Source organism: Alternaria hordeiaustralica (genome assembly GCF_023758085.1).
Source record: "Alternaria hordeiaustralica strain BMP 2776 chromosome Unknown scaffold_1, whole genome shotgun sequence".
Classification (NCBI taxonomy): domain Eukaryota; kingdom Fungi; phylum Ascomycota; class Dothideomycetes; order Pleosporales; family Pleosporaceae; genus Alternaria; species Alternaria hordeiaustralica.
Window position 1 is genome coordinate 2,975,633 of NW_026056773.1, and position 19,947 is coordinate 2,995,579.

The 19,947-nt window shown below is 53.2% G+C and overlaps 8 protein-coding genes across 8 annotated transcripts; 4 read left to right on the plus strand and 4 right to left on the minus strand.

Annotated features, from left to right (window-relative positions):
• Nucleotides 1–397: 397 nt before the first annotated feature.
• On the minus strand, nucleotides 398–2,251 carry J4E84_000934 (uncharacterized protein; the record flags this gene model as incomplete). The annotated part of the gene is made up of 2 exons (XM_049383569.1): nucleotides 398–641; nucleotides 690–2,251. 2 exons carry the CDS (start codon nucleotides 2,249–2,251, stop codon nucleotides 398–400), a joined length of 1,806 nt encoding a protein of 601 aa, XP_049249087.1.
• Nucleotides 2,252–3,562: 1,311 nt separating this feature from the next.
• Nucleotides 3,563–5,217, minus strand: NOP56 (snoRNP complex protein nop56; the record flags this gene model as incomplete). The annotated part of the gene is made up of 3 exons (XM_049383570.1): nucleotides 3,563–4,509; nucleotides 4,566–4,666; nucleotides 4,718–5,217. 3 exons carry the CDS (start codon nucleotides 5,215–5,217, stop codon nucleotides 3,563–3,565), a joined length of 1,548 nt encoding a protein of 515 aa, XP_049249088.1.
• Nucleotides 5,218–5,497: 280 nt separating this feature from the next.
• On the plus strand, nucleotides 5,498–7,604 carry CCT6 (T-complex protein 1 subunit zeta; the record flags this gene model as incomplete). The annotated part of the gene is made up of 11 exons (XM_049383571.1): nucleotides 5,498–5,539; nucleotides 5,586–5,639; nucleotides 5,690–5,730; nucleotides 5,778–5,799; nucleotides 5,848–5,889; nucleotides 5,939–5,959; nucleotides 6,007–6,180; nucleotides 6,230–6,925; nucleotides 6,975–7,278; nucleotides 7,329–7,519; nucleotides 7,569–7,604. The coding sequence occupies 11 exons, from the start codon at nucleotides 5,498–5,500 to the stop codon at nucleotides 7,602–7,604; spliced, it is 1,623 nt and encodes a 540-aa protein (XP_049249089.1).
• Nucleotides 7,605–8,457: 853 nt separating this feature from the next.
• J4E84_000937 (uncharacterized protein) lies at nucleotides 8,458–11,370 on the plus strand (the record flags this gene model as incomplete). The annotated part of the gene is made up of 2 exons (XM_049383572.1): nucleotides 8,458–11,021; nucleotides 11,076–11,370. 2 exons carry the CDS (start codon nucleotides 8,458–8,460, stop codon nucleotides 11,368–11,370), a joined length of 2,859 nt encoding a protein of 952 aa, XP_049249090.1.
• A 424-nt stretch (nucleotides 11,371–11,794) lies between these two features.
• J4E84_000938 (uncharacterized protein) lies at nucleotides 11,795–12,560 on the minus strand (the record flags this gene model as incomplete). Its single annotated transcript, XM_049383573.1, has 2 exons — nucleotides 11,795–12,407; nucleotides 12,553–12,560. The coding sequence occupies 2 exons, from the start codon at nucleotides 12,558–12,560 to the stop codon at nucleotides 11,795–11,797; spliced, it is 621 nt and encodes a 206-aa protein (XP_049249091.1).
• A 1,011-nt stretch (nucleotides 12,561–13,571) lies between these two features.
• On the plus strand, nucleotides 13,572–14,302 carry J4E84_000939 (uncharacterized protein; the record flags this gene model as incomplete). The annotated part of the gene is made up of 2 exons (XM_049383574.1): nucleotides 13,572–13,663; nucleotides 13,717–14,302. 2 exons carry the CDS (start codon nucleotides 13,572–13,574, stop codon nucleotides 14,300–14,302), a joined length of 678 nt encoding a protein of 225 aa, XP_049249092.1.
• A 572-nt stretch (nucleotides 14,303–14,874) lies between these two features.
• Nucleotides 14,875–17,073, minus strand: J4E84_000940 (uncharacterized protein; the record flags this gene model as incomplete). Its single annotated transcript, XM_049383575.1, has 6 exons — nucleotides 14,875–15,150; nucleotides 15,201–15,596; nucleotides 15,644–16,236; nucleotides 16,296–16,455; nucleotides 16,508–16,749; nucleotides 16,947–17,073. The coding sequence occupies 6 exons, from the start codon at nucleotides 17,071–17,073 to the stop codon at nucleotides 14,875–14,877; spliced, it is 1,794 nt and encodes a 597-aa protein (XP_049249093.1).
• Nucleotides 17,074–18,593: 1,520 nt separating this feature from the next.
• J4E84_000941 (uncharacterized protein) lies at nucleotides 18,594–19,373 on the plus strand (the record flags this gene model as incomplete). The annotated part of the gene is made up of 1 exon (XM_049383576.1): nucleotides 18,594–19,373. The coding sequence occupies one exon, from the start codon at nucleotides 18,594–18,596 to the stop codon at nucleotides 19,371–19,373; it is 780 nt and encodes a 259-aa protein (XP_049249094.1).
• Nucleotides 19,374–19,947: the final 574 nt, after the last annotated feature.

Below are 19,947 nucleotides of genomic sequence, written 5' to 3' on the forward strand. Positions count from 1 at the left end.
GGTTAGAGCTTTAGATTTCTGTCCGCGCATGTCTTATGCCCGAATCACTCTTGACAACGATCCCACAGAGAGAACCTAACAAACAGCAATAGAATGTAATCCTGATTTTGGAGTAATAGTTCTATGGTCTTGAGAACGACTATGAACCGTCGTGAGAATAACGCCGGCTAAAGTAATGCCTACACGAACGCCCTCCGACTTGATGACCTGCTGGCTGGGTGGCTATTGCGGTGTCGACTGAGCCATCTGCCTAGCCAACGGTATCTTACAGATAACTAAACAATACAGGAAATCGAACACGAAGTGGAAGCCCATGCTGGGGTTCCTGATGCGAATGATAGCCAAAGTGACACACCCGACCATACTCAGGGTTGACCGTTTGGCGAAGGCCGGTGTGCTACATGGCGCTAGCCTGGCCGGCGTGAGTAGACATGTTGGTCAGGGTTTTAGCCATAGACTCTCGAGCTGCCTTCTCCTGTTCCATTTGTGCACGATCAGCCTTAGTAACGCGGGGCTTGCGGACAGTAGAACCACCACGAGAACCTGGACCGCCTCCACGCCCTCTACCACGACCTGACGCGTCGCCTCGTACGGTGCCGCCGCGTCCACGTCCTCGTCCACGTCGAACGGTGCCATCGGCCCTACTCAGTGTTAGCTTAGTCTGGTCTGAAGTTTTGGTGGTCACGTACCTCTCCACAGTTGGTTTCTCCTCGGTAACGAGTGGGCCACTGTAGACGAAGAAGCCGTCTTTCGCCATGAGCGCTTGTTGTTCCCAAGCCAGCTCAGTATCATCGATGAAGTCGTCCTCCTTGTCGTAATCCTCTTGCTTGCGCTTGCGTCGCTTCTTGCCTCCGTTCTCCTTGGCCGATGTCTCATCGTCCATGCCGCCCATCTCGACGTTGCTTTCGTTTTCCGATAAGTCGACAGACTGATCGTCGTTTGAGCCCCCACCTGCAGCCCGCTCGAGTGCTGCACCCGCTGCCGTGATCTGACGCTGGCGCTCTTTTCGTGCGGCGATGCGAGGATGCAGAGCAGCGAAGCCGTACTTCCTCTCAACCTCTTGCGCAAAGTTAATGGTGACGTTTTCGCGTCCCTTCAAGTCGAAAGTGAGGTAGATGTTAGTGCCTTGGGTCTCAGAAGTGCCGTTGGCGTTGGCAACAGGACCGAATGGCGTTCCTGACAAGAGGCCGCTACCGGAAGGCAGCGGTGGTGGGGCCTCTTTCTGGCGGACGGTTTTGGCGGGTGGAGTGGGAGCATTGGATTGTGAGAGGGTACCGGAGTTTGTGGAATTTTCTTTTGCCATTGGGACGGATGCTGGCTTATTGGGCTCGGTGTCAATGTCCATGGGGGTTGGGCCTGATGATGCAGTGGGATATGGCTGAGGCTGGTTCTGAAGAGATGTTTGCGGTTGCTGTTGTTGGAGTTGAGGTGAGTAGTCTTGAGAAGGAAGGACCGACGCTGGTCGCGTGGAGAAGGCGGCAGGTGACACGGGTGCGGATGTGATTGATGCCTGTTGCTGAAGCTTGGCAGGATGTGAATAGAAGGAGTTGCTGGCAGACGGCGGGTCAATGAGACTTGTGATGGAAGGTGAGGCACTCGCACGGTGGTTGATCGGGGGTGAAACAGGCGGCGGAGGGGCGCTTGCTGGAGGCTGCGGTTTTGACTCAAACGTGTCGCCCCGGATAGGATCATATCTTTGGCCTGAACTAGATGGCCGTGGTGTGGATGGCGCAACGCTGATGTGGGATAGATTTGGGTTACTGTGGAGAGTCGGCTCAGGATTGCTCAACACACGGGTTGGCTGCGCGACTGCAGGCGGCTGCTCGGCTTGCAAAGTAGGGACAGATTCACTGGGCCCAGTCTGTGGTATGGGTGATAGCTGCACAGGCGGTTTCTCGTCGACGACCTGTGCGACTGGTTGTGCCTGTGCCTCGAGCGATGCCTTTGTCCTCCTCTTCCGTGGCGCAGGCGCGGCATTTGGGTCTTTGGGCTCCGACTTACGGGGCTTTCTCGTCTTCTTTTCTGGCTCTGGTGCACTTGGGTCTTTGGCCTTTGGTTTCGGACCAGGCTTCTTGCGTGGCTGGCCGTTCGCAGTAAGGCCGCGTGGAGCTGGCGATGCATTTGCAGGGGTTGGCGTGCTAGTTCCAACACCAACACCACCTGCAGCTGCGCGGACAGTTGCTGTCGGAGTGCCCTCAGGCGAGTGCGGGGGCGAGCTTAGACTGCCCGGCGAAGATGCATCGTCGGCCATGGCGCCGAACACTAGGTCGATACAATCCCCAGAAGAGCACCGGGGCGCTTCTAGTGCAGACGACAACAGAAAAGGTCGAGATAATTCCCCGATGTGAGCAGCGGAGGCGCGCAGGCAGATTCAGGGCGCTGGTGCTGGCTGAGCGCGTGTGTAGACTCAACACCAGAAAAAGCGTGGATAGCAGACTACTGCAATGGCTTGCGAGAACACCAAAGTCGAGGTGCAGCCGAGAGCCGGCGCGGGAGATGTCTAAAGAGCGTCTGATGCACGGCAAGGAACACCAAGTTTCGATCCCTAACGAGAGTTTGATGGCAGCCGCCGCCGCAAGAGCTGTATCGATGGAAAGGTAGTTGCAGCGTTAGAAAATTGTACAGGAAAGAGAGAGAACAATAGAGGAAGAGAAAGTGCGAAAGACGGCCTCCGTCGTGCTCGGGGGGTTCAGGGCTTCAAGTAGGCATTCGAGCGATTTGGGACAGCAGCGGGCCAAAGCTTGGGTTACGACGAGCCCTAGAACAGAAAAACAGTTTACGCCAGAGCAGCGACGAGTCCGGGGCTGCCCACTGTGAATGAACCCTGGGTCTATGCCGGCTGCTGTGTCGGGTCTGAGGCGTATCAAACATGACATATTGACACTTCCATGGCCGCCGCCACGGCCTGTATGTGCAGCAACAACCCCTTTGCCGCACCGTCCTGCGTCGACGCTGCTGCCATGCCTAGTTGCCTCTCTTCTCCTCGTAACAAGCAAACAAATCGTGGTCCATCTCTTCCATTGCACCGTGAACATGCGACGTACAAAGAGGCGCATTAGCCGCTGCCTGACGTTGATTGCCCTGCGTATCTGCGCATCGCCACAAAGAGCACCTGCGTCTATTGGGGACGACTTCTGCTCTCTGACAGTGATGCGCAAACATTTGCAGCTTATGCCGTCGTTCACCACGTAGTATTCTATAGATAGTCGTTCTACACGGCTGTCCTGCAGTTCGGTTGCATGTGGCTGATGTGCCGATCTCTTGCAGGGGTCCCTCATAGGTCGGCCTCTCAGGAACGCCTCACCCTGGTCGGCTCTAGATACGCGAACGCTGCCGGCATCACGTTAGGCTCAAAATATAGAAGAATCATGCTTTTGTAACTTTCATGACAGCTCGAGATATACAGAGCCGTCCACCATTCGTGAACGGCGTGTGGAGACTCATAGCCCAGATCCAATCCTCTCCACTAGTACAGAAATCAACTCCAGAAACACCGACACATCATAAAACGCCGATATAGAATGCGCGAAGGGTATGAGTACAGCTGCGCAAGGGCAGATCATCACGCCTTGCTCTTCTTCTTCTTCTTCTTTTCGCCATCCTCCTCATCCCCTGCCTTTCGCTTCTTCTCCTTTTTGGACTTCTTCTCAGAAACCTCGTCGTCGCCCGACTTCTTGGACTTCTTCTTGTCCTTCTTCTCCTTGCGCACAGCCTGCTCAGTGGCAGCTGCGGTGACACCATCAGCCATCTCAACATCCTCGGTAGCAGTTGCGGTGGGGTCTTCAATGCCAATGTCAGCCAGAACCGAGTTCATGGCAGCTTGCATGACCGCCGCGTTCTTAGCAGGAGGGGCACCGGATGCGTAAAATTCAATGCGCTCATCGACCTGGCGCTTGAGAGCTTCACCGAACTTGGATGTTGGAGTTTCAGAGAAGTTGTCGATTCTGGAGGCGATAGAGCACTTGTTGGCAAGGAAACGCGAGATCCTTCCCTTTGACTTCTGACCAGTGCGGCCGATGAACGAACTGTGGTAGATCAGACCGTACTTGGGGGTGTTTCCCTTGGTCTTGAGAGCTCTGAACAGAGCCTTCTCGGCACCGAGAATCTGAACGGTACTGGCAGGGTATTTCGAAAGGTTGGTCAAAGAACCGGCCTTGGAGATAAGACGCGCACCGACGGTGTCACCGATCAGGGCAGCCAGGTTAGGAGCAACCTGGTTCATGCGGCTTCCAAGGTAGTTGCTGAGCTGCTTGCGGTAGGCAGCTAGAGAAGCAGTTCTCTTTGCGAAAGCCATAACAATCTCCATGTCAGCTGCAGACAGATCGCGGCCCATGGAGGTCCTCGCAGCGTTGATGATTGCTTGTGCAACACTCTCGTCGTCATCGACGACAGCAGCGAGCTCGTGGAGGTCCTCATCGCTCAAGCGCGACTTGTCGCCAATCTGCAAGACGACCTTGGCATATTGTTCGTTGCTGTTGACAATCTTGGCGAGCTCGGGGAAGTGCCAGCCTGAAGAAGTACCGGATTAGCAGCTGTTCCAAGTCTTCAGACATGGAGGAAAATACCATAGTTCTCCCTCAGCCTCATGCAGAAGGTGTTGAGATCCTTGTCGATCTGGTCGAGCGTTGCGATCGCCTGGATGATGTGGTTGTCCTGCTTCTGAACGCTGCGCTGCGAGTCAGTATACATGTCGCGCGCATTTCAACCTGAGACATACCTGAACTTGACCTTTCCTCGGGAGTAGGCGTGTCCCAGACCAAGGATGGAACGGTCAATGTCACCCGGCTGAAGCTTCTTGATCAGCTTTCCGCTGTGCTGGCGCAGGCCACGGAGCAGATCAGAGACGACTTCAGAGGTGTCGCTGGTTTCGCAGGCGAGGTGGGGGAAGGCAGACTTGATGCTACCCGCCAAGTTCCTCTCGCTGACTCCGAGAGTGATGGTCTTCTTCTTTCCAGCCTTGGGGAGGTTCGTCTCAAGTGTGGCCCGCAGGAAGTCGGACATGATGCCTTCTGAGACATCGTTGATCTCAGAGAGCGCATCCTGGGTTCCCTGGAATGGCGCAAGGCCGACGAGCTCTACCGTCTTTCCGAATTTATCGAGGTCTTGCACGGCCTTCTGCACTTCGGCGAGGCGGCTGCCAATGGTGTCGGGCTGGAGGATGACCTTGAAGACGGCATAGCCGACGGGGCTTTCGTGTAGCAGATAATCTACACTCATCGTGGCGTTAGCTGGTGGCGCGCAGATATTGCGATTTTCGTGCGCGACGGGCTGGGAGGTTCGGCTGTGGGAGGTGGTCGGTCGCGATGGAAGGTCGCAGCTTCCAATTGAACTTTTTTGCGTTCGGGGTCCGAGCTCCAACGACGCTAGCAGGCCGCCCGCTCAGAATTCAATGTTCAGAGAAGAGGGACGCGACAGGCACGCGGAAACTGCATCTTGCCCCGCCACACACTTTGCTTGATTACTGCACTGTTCGATACCCGCATAGATTCTGTTCACCATGTCGGCCGCACAACTTCTCAACCCCAAGGCCGAGTCGAGGGTACGCCGCTTCTTCGCAGCGCAGAGACACCGCTAACCAGACACAGAGGCGCGGGGAAGCTCTCCGTGTAAACATCTCGGCTGGTGAGGGCCTGCAGCAGGTATGGAATGTCCAGAATGAATAGATGAACTTGTCTGACTCTGGTATCAGGTGCTTGCATCCAACCTGGGACCCCGCGGCACACTGAAGATGTGAGTATCAACAATCAATCTTTCAGGCACGAGGCTAATAAGTACAGGCTTGTAGATGGCGCCGGAGGAGTACGACCACCCGAACAATACATATGGCACGTCTGACCATCTCTCTAGATCAAGCTCACAAAAGATGGAAGCGTTCTGCTCAAGGAAATGGTATGAGACCGCCCTGCAACAGTATCTGCAAAAGCTAACCGCATTCCAGCAAATCCAAAATCCCACTGCCGTACGTTCTACCCCATAAGTTATCGGATCGCGACTCAAACAAGCCAGGTTATGATTGCACGAGCCGCAACAGCGCAGGACGAGATTACAGGCGATGGAACAACATCGGTGGTACTGTTGGTTGGAGAGCTGCTGAAGCAGGCTGATCGCTACATCGCCGAGGGTCTCCACCCGCGAGTGATAGCAGATGGTTACGACATCGCGAAGACGGAGTCACTGAAGGTACAGACATTGGAAGCTGGCTCAGTGAAGATTAGCTGACCACGTACAGTTCCTTGATGAGTTCAAGCTCACCAAAGAAGTCGACCGCGAACTTCTCCTCTCTGTCGCGAGAACGTCGCTATCCACCAAGATCAACAGCTCGCTCGCCGAACAATTGACTCCCGACATCGTCGACGCCGTCCTGGCCATCTACCAAGCGCCCGCGAAGCCCGATCTGCACATGGTTGAGATCATGACAATGCAACATCGCACCGCCGCAGACACACAGCTCATCAGAGGTCTTGCTCTGGATCACGGCGCAAGGCATCCGGATATGGCTAAGAGGGTGGAGAACGCATACATCCTGACTCTCAACGTCAGCTTAGAGTACGAGAAGTCTGAAATCAACTCTGGCTTCTACTACTCGAGCGCAGAACAGCGGGAGAAGCTCGTCGAGAGTGAGCGACGCTTCGTGGACGAGAAGCTGAGGAAGATTGTTGAGCTCAAGAAGGAAGTCTGCGGAGACGACCCTAAGAAGGGCTTCGTGATAATAAATCAGAAGGGTATTGACCCGCTCAGCTTGGACGTCCTTGTCAAGAACGGAATCTTCGCACTGAGGAGGGCGAAGAGGAGGAACATGGAGCGTCTCCAGTTGGTTTGCGGCGGTACGTCACAAAACAGCGTAGACGACATGACACCCGACGTCCTCGGATGGGCAGGTCTGGTTTACGAGCACCAGCTGGGTGAGGAGAAGTACACATTCATCGTAAGTGGACCTGGTAATTTCAGAAGAGGCATCTACTTACAGCAAACAGGAAGATGTCAAGGAGCCAAAGTCCGTCACTTTACTCATCAAGGGCCCAAATACGCACACTATCGCTCAGATCAAGGACGCCGTTCGCGACGGTTTGAGGAGTGTGTACAACATGATCGTCGACGGAAGCGTCGTACCAGGCGGAGGTGCTTTCCAAGTTGCATGCGCGGCTCATCTTGAGAGCGAGCAATTCAAGAAGACGGTCAAGGGTAAAGCAAAGTGGGGTGTCTCAGCTTTTGCGGACGCTCTGCTTGTCATTCCCAAGACCCTGGCAGCCAACTCAGGTCACGATATTCAAGACTCACGTAAGTAACGTGTTGCCTCCCTTCGTCGAACTGTACTTACTAGGTGACAGTGGCTGCACTACAAGACGAGCATGCTGAAGGCAATGTTGTTGGTCTGAACCTCGCAACCGGAGAAGCCATGGACCCTACCCAAGAAGGTGTCTACGATTCGTTCCGAGTTCTGCGTAACGCCATAGCGTCTGCTACCGGTATCGCATCAAACTTGCTGCTATGCGACGAGATGCTGAAGGCACGACAAATGGTGAGTAGAAACACGTGCTATGCGATGGCTCGAGCTAATTGATGAACAGGGACGACAACCTGGACCTGGCGGCGAGGATCAATAATCACGTCGCATTATCTCTGGACGATCAGATACGCCACCGCAGCATTCTTGCCGGCGCACCGTTCTAGCCACATAGAAGCTCAGAACAAGCGGATAGCTGGAGGAAAGGCTACATCGTGGGTCACAACTTGATCCGCGCGGGTGTTGCATGCCGACTGTCTAAATAGATTAAAATAATACGACCACGTCACATGGCCAAACTAGCTCTGTGGAGAGTGACTGTGTTTTATTTTCTGCTTTCTTCTTCAGGATCAAGACTTGCTACTTGTCAAGTCGTCGCGTAAAGAGACTTCGTTTACGAGGGAGGGATGGGTTCTGCACGCTGAAACACGTGCAAAGATTCCCACCTGGGCAATACTGGACCCCTATCCGGCCATGCCGACCAGGGTGATTTAAGCTTAAATTTAGCGTTCGGCTAGGACGGATGCTGCTCTGGTGCGGGGGCATGGCCTCGGTAGCGCAGGGCATCGTGAAGCTGGGAGAGTGCCAAATGGGTAGCGACAGCAACGAATACGTGTCTTGTGGGAAGACAGGTCCCAAGACTCCTTGTACTGTACTTGCATGTCTACATATTCTGAATCAGCGATGCACTTGGCATGCGAAAGATCTACAACAGACCCATCAATAGATCTCCAGGGCGTGCATGCCAAGCCTGTTGGAAACAAGACGGCCAAAACAGCCACTGTCGTTCACTCGCTGGCTGGTAGCTCGATCTCTTGCTTCCTTCCCCCTCGTTCGCGCTCCGATGGCAGTGACAACGTAGTCATACCATACGCTCTTTCCACACTCATTCCCTATCCGGCGACGCAGCGCAACCGATACCCGCATTTCGATTCCACACACTCCCTCGGGCCATGTTTCGATATCGACGTTACCGCGCCTTTTTAGTCTTCGCTGTCATTGCTGTACTAGCGCTATACAAATTCGGGGGCTCGACCGCAGCATGGAGAGAAGCCGCATCGAATGCGGTTGGGGCAGCTGGCCTGAAAGGCGACGCTGAGGAGGCTCCGCAGGCGGACACGAAGCCGCGCCCTGCTGTGGCGCACGAGACGAGGAGTCTGAAGCTGGATGTACCCGCTGCCAGCACGTCGCATTCGCTTCAGACGCCACCTCCCGTGAAGACTCCGGCTGCATCGTCGACATTGAGCCCTGCTGTCACAGAGCAGCAGCAGAAGCCCTCTATCCCTACACCGATCCGACCGCAGCCTCACGGCCAGCCCGCTATCGCAAACCCTGCATTAGAACCATCATCGATCATCGATGCGATCCACTGGACGAAGCTTCCGGAGCATTTCCCCGTAGCCCCCGAATCGCTCATCAAGCTGCCATCGGGCACGCCTAAAACCATACCAAAGATCCAAGCCAACTTCAAGAAGGAAGATGACATAGCCAAGGTTGACAGGATTGCAAAGCTGGATAAGATCAGGAGTGTGGCAAAGAAGTCATGGGAAGGATACAAGGCGAATGCCTGGCTGCACGACGAGCTGCGGCCACAGTCGGGCACTTTCAGAGATCCTTTCGCACACTGGGGCGCAACGCTGGTCGATGCCCTGGATACTTTGTGGATTATGGGACTCAAGGACGAGTTTGAAGAAGCAGTAAAAGCAGTGGACAAGATCGATTTCACCACCACCCCACGCGCAGATATTCCCTTATTCGAGACGACAATTCGCTATCTCGGTGGGCTGCTGGCTGCCTACGACTTGAGCGAAAAGAAGTACAAGAATCTGCTAAGCAAGGCAGTGGAGCTTGCCGAAATTCTCATCAGCGCCTTTGACACACCGAACCGCATGCCAGAGACATACTATTATTGGAGACCCGATTTTGCATCCCAACAGCACCGCGCCAGTTCACACGTTGTTCTTGCCGAAATAGGCTCCCTCTCTATGGAATTCACCCGACTTGCGCAGCTGACGGGTGAGCACAAATACTACGATGCTATTGCGCGCATCACGGATCATCTCGAAGAATTCCAAGGCAAAACTCAACTCCCCGGGATGTGGCCTACATACCTGGACGCTTCCGGGTGTGGGAGACAATACATCGATTTGCCTCCTCAAGAGCCTCTCAAAGCTCCAGCAGATTACCTACATGATCAGCTATCGACCCAGACCGATCCGGCTACGCCTTCTCCCACCGGGGAACTATCTCCGGACGGCAAGAAGTACGTGCCTTTGGATTTGCCAGAGCCAGTCATGCTTGCGTCAGACGATTCCCCAGTCGACTCGGGCGCAAAGGAAGAGTCTATAGTCCCTGGAACGGCCGGGAAGGCGCAAATCAAGAACTGGGACAGTAGTCCGGTGGAAAGGCGACAGCTTGATGTCGATGGATCTGAGCCACCAAAGGGGGCGCTCAATGCCCAGGGGCCCACTTCGACCTCATCTGCCTCCAGCACCAGGCCGACACCCCCAGAGTGCATACCCCAAGGATTCACATCGAGCTCCAGCTATGGCCGCGAAGAGTTCACGCTTGGCGGCATGTCAGACTCTACATACGAATATCTACCAAAACAGTACTTGCTTCTCGGTGGTCAGATCGAGAAATACCGGTCTATGTACGAACAGTCGATGGACGTTGTGAAGAAGCACTTGCTTTTCCGACCGATGCTTCCGAAAGGGGAAGACGTTCTGTTCTCTGGCAAATTGAATGTCCCGTCTGGTATTGACGATGCTAAAATCGGTGACCTTACCGCTGAAAACGCGCATCTCACCTGTTTTGCCGGTGGCATGTTTGGCATGGGCGCAAAGCTATTTGATCGCCCCGATGATCTCGAGATCGCGAAGAAGCTGACGGAGGGCTGCGTCTGGAGTTACAGCATGACACCAACCGGCATCATGCCGGAGTCGTTCGAGGTTGCCCCTTGTGAGGACAGGAAGGATTGTGCGTGGAACGAGACTGCTTATTGGGAGTACATCGACCCACGGTACGAGTCTCGAATGGAGAGTTACAAAGAGCAGCGCAAAGTATACGAGTCGCAGATTCACTCTGCTTCATCGTGGTACGAAGCGCAGCTGGCTGCTATGACCGCACTACCTACACCTACCCCAGCTGCTGCAGTTGAAGCCAAGGCCACGTCTACCATGGTATTCGCTGATACGCTAGATAAGCGTCAACTCGCCGGGCTAGTGGATGATGTGGAAATTGCACATATGCCGTCTGCTTCTGCGAGCGCCTTGCAAGATCACGAATCGGTTATGGGTGGGGAGTCTGAGGAAGGCGAGGGTCCACCAACCAAAGTTCAACCTGCACTGAACATTGCGGAACTTGCGCCGCAGCCTGATCTGACTTTGCCAAACTTCCCATACGTCTACTCGCCGCAGCCAGTCCTGGACCACAAAGACTTCGTCCAGAACAGGATTCAAGAGGGTCGTTTACCGCCCGGCGTTACAACGATCGGGTCAAAGAGTTACATTCTCCGGTAAGGCTCTGACTCCCAAAATGTATCTGAGCTTGATATCTAATATCTTTCTAGCCCCGAAGCGATAGAGTCCGTCTGGTACATGTACCGCATAACCGGCGATCGTCACTGGCGCGACGCAGGTTGGCGCATGTTCCTTGCCATTGAGCAACACACGACCACTGAGTACGGTAACTCGGCCATTGACGACGTTACCAAGCTAGTGCCCGAACTCAGCGACGAAATGGAGAGTTTCTGGTTAGCGGAGACACTGAAGTACTTCTACCTGCTGTTTGCAGAGGAAGATGTGATTAGCTTGGATGAGTGGGTATTGAATACCGAGGCACATCCTTTCAAAAGACCTACGTAGATGATACGAGTGGGTTTGGATAACTATCCAATGTTTCTGTATGGAGTTTGAGGAGTTGGTATCATTGTGACTGCAATGGACAGTCTTCATCAAGATACGTTATCTTCAAGTTTCGCAACAGAACCTGTGAGCTGAGTGCAGTAACGTTGCTACTATACAGCAGCCTAAAATAAGAGCCGAGGGCAACTCAAATGACATTGTAAATTCCTGGACGACATACTGACACGCATTGTATCTTACACTTGGGAGTAGCAGGCAACAGAGGAGTGTAAACTAAAAGGCTAGGTTCCGGAATCGTATCTACACAGTACATAGGGCCAGCCCCAGCGTAATGAGAGTAGACAAACGGCTACCAAATTCTTCCTACCTGCGCTTCCTCTCTCGACTCATACTACCGGCTCTTGTAGAGTTGTCTCCCGATATCTCAGCGCTTCTCACTGGCAGTAAGCTGAGAGTCGATTATATGCTGGGAATGTCGAGCAGCATCGTCGCCTGGAAGCTCAACAGGTGGCAGGTCCACACTCTTCTTGTCACCGAGCTCCTGTGGTGCTATGTTCTTCGAGTCCATCTCATGTTTGGGGCCTTGGTGTGGCATTTCGGCCATTGCGCTCCTTCCATCAACCTCTCGTCGCTCGTCCGCGGGAGCTTCTTCCGGTGGTTGGCCAGGCTTTTTGTTCCGTCGTAGAAGCAGAAAGACGGCGGCAGCGATGAGAGCGAGCCCACATACGCCACCGACTACACCACCAGCTATAGCACCAGTGTTGCTCTTGCGAGGCTTGCTTGCTACACTAGGCGACGGCGTCGAAGACGGAGACGTCGAAGGTGTCGCAGATGGCGTTGCAGAGCTCGACGACGACGATATTTCGCTAGGTGGTGTACACGAGTCGATGCTGTAATAGACGAAGGACGAATTGTGGCAATCCCCTATGCTCGTGAACTGGAGGACTGTCGACGAGCACGGTACAAATTCTTCGCTGTCGGCCCCGTAAATCGTAGCTAGTATGGTCAATGACTGAAGCTCCTCGAAAAGTTCAGGACTTCGCTCTTACCACTGCAGCCTGGGTCTAGTCCGACGACTTGGAAGCTTCCGTATTTGCCTTGGTCCGCAAGCCTCGTGCAAGTACCATTGGGCTTGTTGCAAACGTTCAGTATGTCTCATGCAGCTCGTATAGTAAAACTTACATAGCCATTCTCCGCGTCGAGGCTCTGGAAGGCGTTTTTGCACTGGCTATCTGTGAACGTCGCGATTCTTGAGCTAGAACCAACTTGAAGAAGAAAAGCGATAGGCACAAGGCTGAAGGTCATCAAAGACTTGAAGCTCGAATACGCCATGATGGTGCAAAGTGAAAAGGGCTTGCTTGATACGAGTGCCGCTGATGGCTTGCTTGAGTCCGGAAGCGTTGCAGCAGGAGGATCGAGAGGTGGGCGGAAGCATATTGCTCGTAAATGCGGCTCACTTGTCTGAATCCAGAAAGTTGCTCCATGTTCACAGGTCCAGTATGCGATAAGAAATGATCGCTGCAAAGAAATAAGCCAGCCTGATCACCCCTGTTGCTGACAGCCTATCGTAGTCCGGGGAAGCACACATACGTAGGCGAACAGCTAGCCCGAGAGCTGAACTCGAGCCGTACAAGGCAGTTCTGTAGAGAGCATCCTGCATTCGGCGCTCAATCAGGATGCCGTGATACCGAGCTAATGCGCCACCAACCCCATGAGAGGCGTGTTCATTGGCTCCCGCAGCGGTTGGCCCCGACACGGCACGCTCCCGGCTTTAGTCGACGTAGCCTTTCCCCCGCGGAGACGGTTCGCAGTAATTAATGTCATGTCATCTGTTCAGCTTCGTCAGCCTTATGCATGATGTGAGCAAACACATCGTGACGAAGCAGGCAATTCACGTTCAAGGCCGTGGAATACGAGCGGAAGAGCGATCTTGGACCCCCGACCCGCCATTCATGTCTGGCATCGGATCGTTATTTTCTAATTGTAGCAAATGCGCCCTCATTTTGTTCAGAGCCTCGTCCAAAAATGGAATTTGGTTGTCAGAACTAATGTTGAGGAGAGTAATGGCTATACAGCCTCTCCATCAGGTCTCCACCGACATGTGGTATGGGGAGAAGTATAAAGTCTGTCCGATCAGCCGAGAAAGTCCTCAGATCAATCCAAGGCTTACAGAAAGAATCATATCCAGATTAGCCATCATCATGCGCGCTTCAGTACTCGTTGCACTATCGTCCTTTAGTCTTGTGGCTTTCGGCTGCACCACAGTGACCAAGGTCACCCATACCTACTACGGGCATGTTACTAGGCGAAAACCCTAGCTAAGTATTCCCAACTAACAGTGCTCAGGTACCCCGATAATGACCCTCCAGGTCCGGCAACTGCCTACGACTGCGGCCGTGGTTTCAAGGCTGGCGGTACGGGCACCTATGCCGACCCCCTAACCTTTGCCTCTGCCCCTGGCGAGTTCAACCAGTGTGAGATCATATACGATCCGTACACGAAAAAGTACTTGCGCTTCGAGGACTTCTGCGCTCAGTGCGACACCGACTGGAAGGCTAGCCCGCGCATCAACCACATCGATCTCTGGACTGGCAGTACCACTGTGAATGGTGGCCAGGAACAAATCCAATGTGAGAACGATCTTACGCCAGCAGAGAGGAGCCAGACTATCGTGAGACAGCCGAGGCAGAATCTCCCAGTGGACAGTAAGTCGCGAGCCATAACGAGGCTCCGGGAAGAGGCTGACATGCAATATCAGCGACCAAACTGTACGTCAAAGGTGCCAGCCCGGCCTGCCGAACCAGCCACGTCTTCCCCAGTTACAACATTGGCGACTATTGCTAGGCCCCATAGAGTATTTTCCAGGGTCCAAGAGGTTCAGTGCGATTCGTCCGATGGACTCGGTAACTTCACAGTCGTTTCCGTATCATAGTGAATAGAAGAATGTCAATGAGCTTTCTGAAGTGCTGATCCGGATCTCTTGGCTGCAAAGCTTAGTACATTGCCATGTCATCTTCGTGTTTGACCCTATGAATGTACCATGCTGCATTTCCTCTCGCTTGCGAAGCTCGTCGGCTTTAAGTGTAAATTCTTTCGGCAGGGTAAAGAGAGGGACAGTGCATGTCGCGACACGCGTCTGATTAGCATTATCCTGATAGAGGGTGCCATTTTCTCTTGCACTTGTATTTGGTAGACGTGTTTAAAGCAACGTTGTTGGTTGTAGTGGTAGTGATGCATGCCGAGGAACTGTCACGCCGCAATGGCGCGTTCCTGAGGCAGCGCGATTACGTGGGCCTAGCCTAGCCCCTCAGATGACGCGCTGGACACGGCGCTGCATCGTCGACTCAACCACAACACACGAGCTCCAGTCTGGGAGCGTACGCGTCAACCTTTGTCAACCAGTCATCTGATGGTTGTGTCTGAACACCCTACTGTGTATGTACATGAAAGGACGAGGCTCGTCCAATCCCGGGAGAATCGCGTGTACGCCTAGGCAAACGCGACTCACTTCGCGGAGAATTGCGCAACCAGTATTTTGTCCATGCTGAACTTTCTGATCATAAAGCTGACGATGAGCGCACTAGCTGAGAGACCTGTGACCATGACGAAGACCGAATCGAACCCTCTCATGTAGGAGGAAAGAATGGCCCTTTTCTGCGTGGAGTCCGCCATTTTGCGCAAGACGAAGATGTATTGCTCAGAGTCATGAGCGATCGACGTGGGCAGGCCTAGCTCTGAAAGCTTGTCGGACATGGAGTTGGAGAAGACCGACCCTGCGAGCTTGAAGGAGTCAGCATTGGGAAAGGAGATCGGATGAAGGCTCAACTTACGGCGACACCGATGGGCATACCCAGACTTCGGAGAAAGCCATACATGCTCGCGGCCATCGCTGCGTCTTCTGGCTTAGAAATGGCCTGAATACCGACATTGAGACTTGTCAGTACCATGCCCATGCCAATACCAAGTACGGCCAGAAGCGCTGACGTGACGACAGTTGTTGAATCTACGTCGAGCATGACCTGCAACCCGCATGCAAGTGTCGTAACCATCCAGCCACCCCAAATCGCCCATCGGAATCGTCCAAGACGCGTCGTCAATATCGAAACAATGACGGAACTGGGAACCGTGAGGAGGACGACCGGTAGCATGTCAATACCCGCCTGGGTAGGATATCTCCCGCGAACACTCATATCGTAGAATGGCCAGTAGTACAAGGTCGTGAAGAGCTTGATATGTGAGATTGTATCTGGGTGATGACTGGATGGGTACTTACTAGTAGGCCATTGATCAGCGCGTTGTAAAACGCGGCGATTGCGCTCCAGCTTTCGAACACTGCCAAAGGCAATAGGGTGTGCTCTTTTCTGTACCATTGCCACAGGAAGAACGCAACGATTCCTGTCATCCCCGCGATGATAGGTGCAAGAGTCGCAACTGAGTCCCAGGGATGCTGGATGCCGCCCCAAGAGATTCCAATCAACAAGCTCGTCATGCTGCCAATGAAGAGTACTGCGCCCAGCCAATCCACTCGCTTGAGCTTCTCCTGGAATGTGAGTTTCGCCACCGCGTCAAGGCGCACGAACAAGATCGCAACAGCGAAGCCGATAGCGCAGAATGGATAGTTGATGTGGAATGCCCATCGCCAGGACGCGCTTTCCACAAGCTTACCACCAACTACGGGTCCGATGATGGACCCTATGCTCCAGCATCCGAGAACCATCGCGAAGTATTTCGGGCGTTGTCTCAGCGGCACGATGTCGCAAAAGATGACTTGTGTTAACGTTATAATCCCACCACCACCAATTCCTTGGATGCATCTTCCTCCGAGCAGCTCAGTGAAATTGTCTGCGACTGAGCATAGTATCGTACCTGTATTGTAGAGGCATGGTTAGCGACCATCCACGACACAGAATGACACCCAGACTTACCGACTGTGAAGAAGAGGAGCGAGGCGATGAGGAGCTGTTGCCGGCCGAAGACAGCGGATATCGATGCGATGACCGGCTGGAAGATGGCAGAGGTGAGAAGGTACGATGTCCCCGTCCAGAACGCTTCAGCCGAAGTACCATCAAGCTTTTGTGCTATTACCTGTGGACTATGTCAGAACTTCCTTACAGCACTGAGTAAGAGGATGACTGACCGGTAGTACCGTGACTAGGATTGTGGCATCCAGCGCCACCATCAATGATATGAAGCTTAGACTGATCATGATTACCAGCTCTTTCTTTTGTGGCTTCCATACATCGGGCATCTGAGTCTCGCCTCTCCTTCCAAAGTTCTCCAAGGACATGTTGTCGGTCATCCACAGCGAGTGAGGAGATACTGGATCTTTGGCAGACGAGGCTGTAATGTCTCTCGAGAATTCTTGCCAATCTTTTAGTTCTAAAACAGTCAGTGGAAAATCTTCGGAAGCCTGAACTCTTGCTGAGGTGTGCCAAAGTCCCCCAGCATTGGACACAAGCGAAGTTTATGGGCTGTGGACTCAGCCATTGACACCATAGCACTACGAAGCGCCATGCACACTACTGTACGGTGATATAAGAGTTCGGATGTACAGCCCTGCTGTGCGATATGCTTACCTGTGTTAAGCCTGATGTGGTCGTGTTTCCACGCACCACCAGGCTCGCTGTATTCATCGGTGGGCGTACTGCAGGAAGAGTCCCACTTGTCAAAGGTCGTCTCGTTCGGATGACTGCCGGCCGCCATTGGGGGCGAAGTAGGAGGAACGAGGATTGGGCAAAAGATCACTTCTCCTGGAGACCGAGTGAGTGATATGGTGGCCTCGGAGTCGATTGGGCAGTAAAGACCGGTGTCGATCTAGCTTCGAAAGTCGAAAACTAGTTGGGAGATTGGTTTACAGCGAGCGCCCGCTTCTATGGTCGAGGCTCACCTAAACACATATGCAGCTCCCGGATTGTAGTTGCGTCGTAGGCATTGAACATTGTGGCACTAATTCACGATGTCGTTGTTTTGCCTTCGCGCCCAGGCCGACCGCATGTCTGAACGAGCTCTCCCAAACCTACGGGAAAAAAAGAACTTGGTCCCCTTAGGGTAACAGTCGTGGCGTATCTTGACACGGGTGGTTGTTTTGATGATCGCTGCAAACGGCCAGCGCGATCCGGCTTCTACGCTGACACGTGCTCTTAGCCAGTCGAGGCCCGACTTCGTAGAATCGCACACTAAGGCAACTTGAAGGACCCAAGGCGCAGCTGATGTGTCGGGGGCTATCTGGCATCCACTTCTATGCTGTCAGATAGTAGCCTCAGCCAAGCCTTATAACAGCTCGACGAATCATATCGTTCATTGTCAGCACGGCAACTAGTGTTGGCCTTGACTTTGCGCAGCGGGGAAGCGCATCTACCACTGCACTCCCGCTGTGCTGCACAGTCCAACATGTGGCTGGCCTGCCAAAAGAATGTGGGGGGGCCGTACTCGAAGGGGCGCATAAGCCTCACGGACACCAAGCGTTTCCGAGATCCTCGCCTAGGGGCTTTTTTTCTATTGAGAACCGTCCCAACTGAATAACGGTACCGGGACAAGACCCGTGTGCGCTTCAGTATGTTTTGCAGGATAGAACGTGCACAGCCTTTCTCCTTTCAGACCATGGTCGGTCGCCGTACCCTCTCGCTGACTAGTAACCGAATAGGAAACATGAAGCGAGCTAAAGCAAGTCCACTGCAAGGCCGATCAATCCCATGGAAATTTCCGTCCGACTTCCAACGCCCTACGCGTACGCAATTCACATCAACAAGTCTCTGATGGCGTATCGGTTGGCTTCCGGTATCCCGATGTGTTCATGCTGGATTCTGCAAGTTCTCATCTCGTTGCTTTGTTCAGAATTCTTGCCACAGTGACAATACACAGAGTCTTTCAATCTCTTTACATTGGACATATCAACAACCAAAGAAGGTGGCATTGTATTCAGAACCGCCACACTATCGTCACCAGCCTCTTCGGACTTCTTTATCTCCGCATCCGGAATCACCTATTCGACGAGTATCATGCCAAACCATAAGACTACCAACGACACAATCCCCGACTTTGAGCTCATCGCTCCCTCCATATGGGTTTACGATCCGCGGCTACCATTTCGTGCTACACCTTTATCGTCGCAGAATAGTGTGGCACCGTCACTTATTCTGCTATGCACATGGACAGGAGCCCAGAACCGTTATATCGCCAAGTACACAGCAGAATACAGAACTCTTTTCCCTTCATCACGTATCATGGTTATCACGACTTCCGCGAAAGATCTCTGCTTCAGAAACTCCGCACGCAAACAGTGGCGCATGAGACCCGCCATCGAACGCATATCCAGCTACCGGTACCTGGCTGCTCAAGAGTTCAATAGTGGAATACTGCTACACGTTTTCTCTGAAGGAGGAAGCAACAAAGCCTGCGAGCTAGCAGAGGCGCACTACAGGTTCACCGAGAGACGGCTTCCGGTCTCAGCCTTGTGTCTTGACAGCACACCAGGCCACCCACGCTATCTACGCTTATGCGAGGCCCTCAACAAATCGCTACCTCAGATACCGGTTGTGCGTCACATTGCTATACTATTCGCCAGTATAGTGCTGGGCTGCATATGGATTTTGTACACCGGTATCAAAGGATTCGAGAACAACGTCATCAGTCGGACTCGAAAGCGTATTAATGATCCTATCTATTTCGACCCCACCGCACCACGTTGCTATCTTTACTCAAAGAGCGATGCGCTTATTGCTTGGCAAGATGTCTACGAGCATCTGGAAGAGTCAGCATGCGCTGGTATGCCTGTCACTGAAGTGCTGTTCGAGAAAAGTGGGCATGTCGGACATGCGAAAGAAGAGCCGAGACGGTACTGGGATGCTGTTTTTGCGACATGGCAAGACGCACAAATCATGGAGAAGGAGAACGTATATGCCAAGTTCTCCGAATCAGAATTTCTGGTGCTAGATCTGCCAAAATTTCCGGACTTCTCCAAACAGAGGTGGAGCAACGGCGGATTTCAACGCATTTCCTGTTGAGCTGTATTGTGGGGAATGGGGAATTACTTCGCTGATCGTTCCTACCTGGTTCCGATCCTATTCCACAAATCTAATTTCTTTGTCTTATAAAACCAGTTCTTCGCAATGACACGCCTCTCACTACTTCTGCTATCCCTTTTGAAGCCACACTAAACACCGCATATGGCGGACTGGCCATTGCAGAAACGTTTTCTTTGTCATACTTTCATGTCGATCATCAGCTCAGCGCGACTTCAAATGTTCAGCCAGTCCTCAGATTTGCACACACCTGGGCATCCAGGACTTCTAAGGTTACCGTTGAAGGATTTATGAAAATGCAGATCGATAAGACATTGAGGTGGTACACCATCAACCGGGTCACTGGGCCGTTACCGCTAGTGACTATCGCGGCCGGATTTGCCTAGCGTAAGATCTAGCGTGGAAGTGGCTTGCAGCCTGACGCTGCGTGGCTGCACCTCACAGCAACAACAACAACTTGTTCCTTGGCGTGTCTTTCAGATTCAATAATCATGCTGCAGGCATAACATCGGTACGCCGATGGCTTCGCTGCACACTGATACCCAAAGGGCTCCTT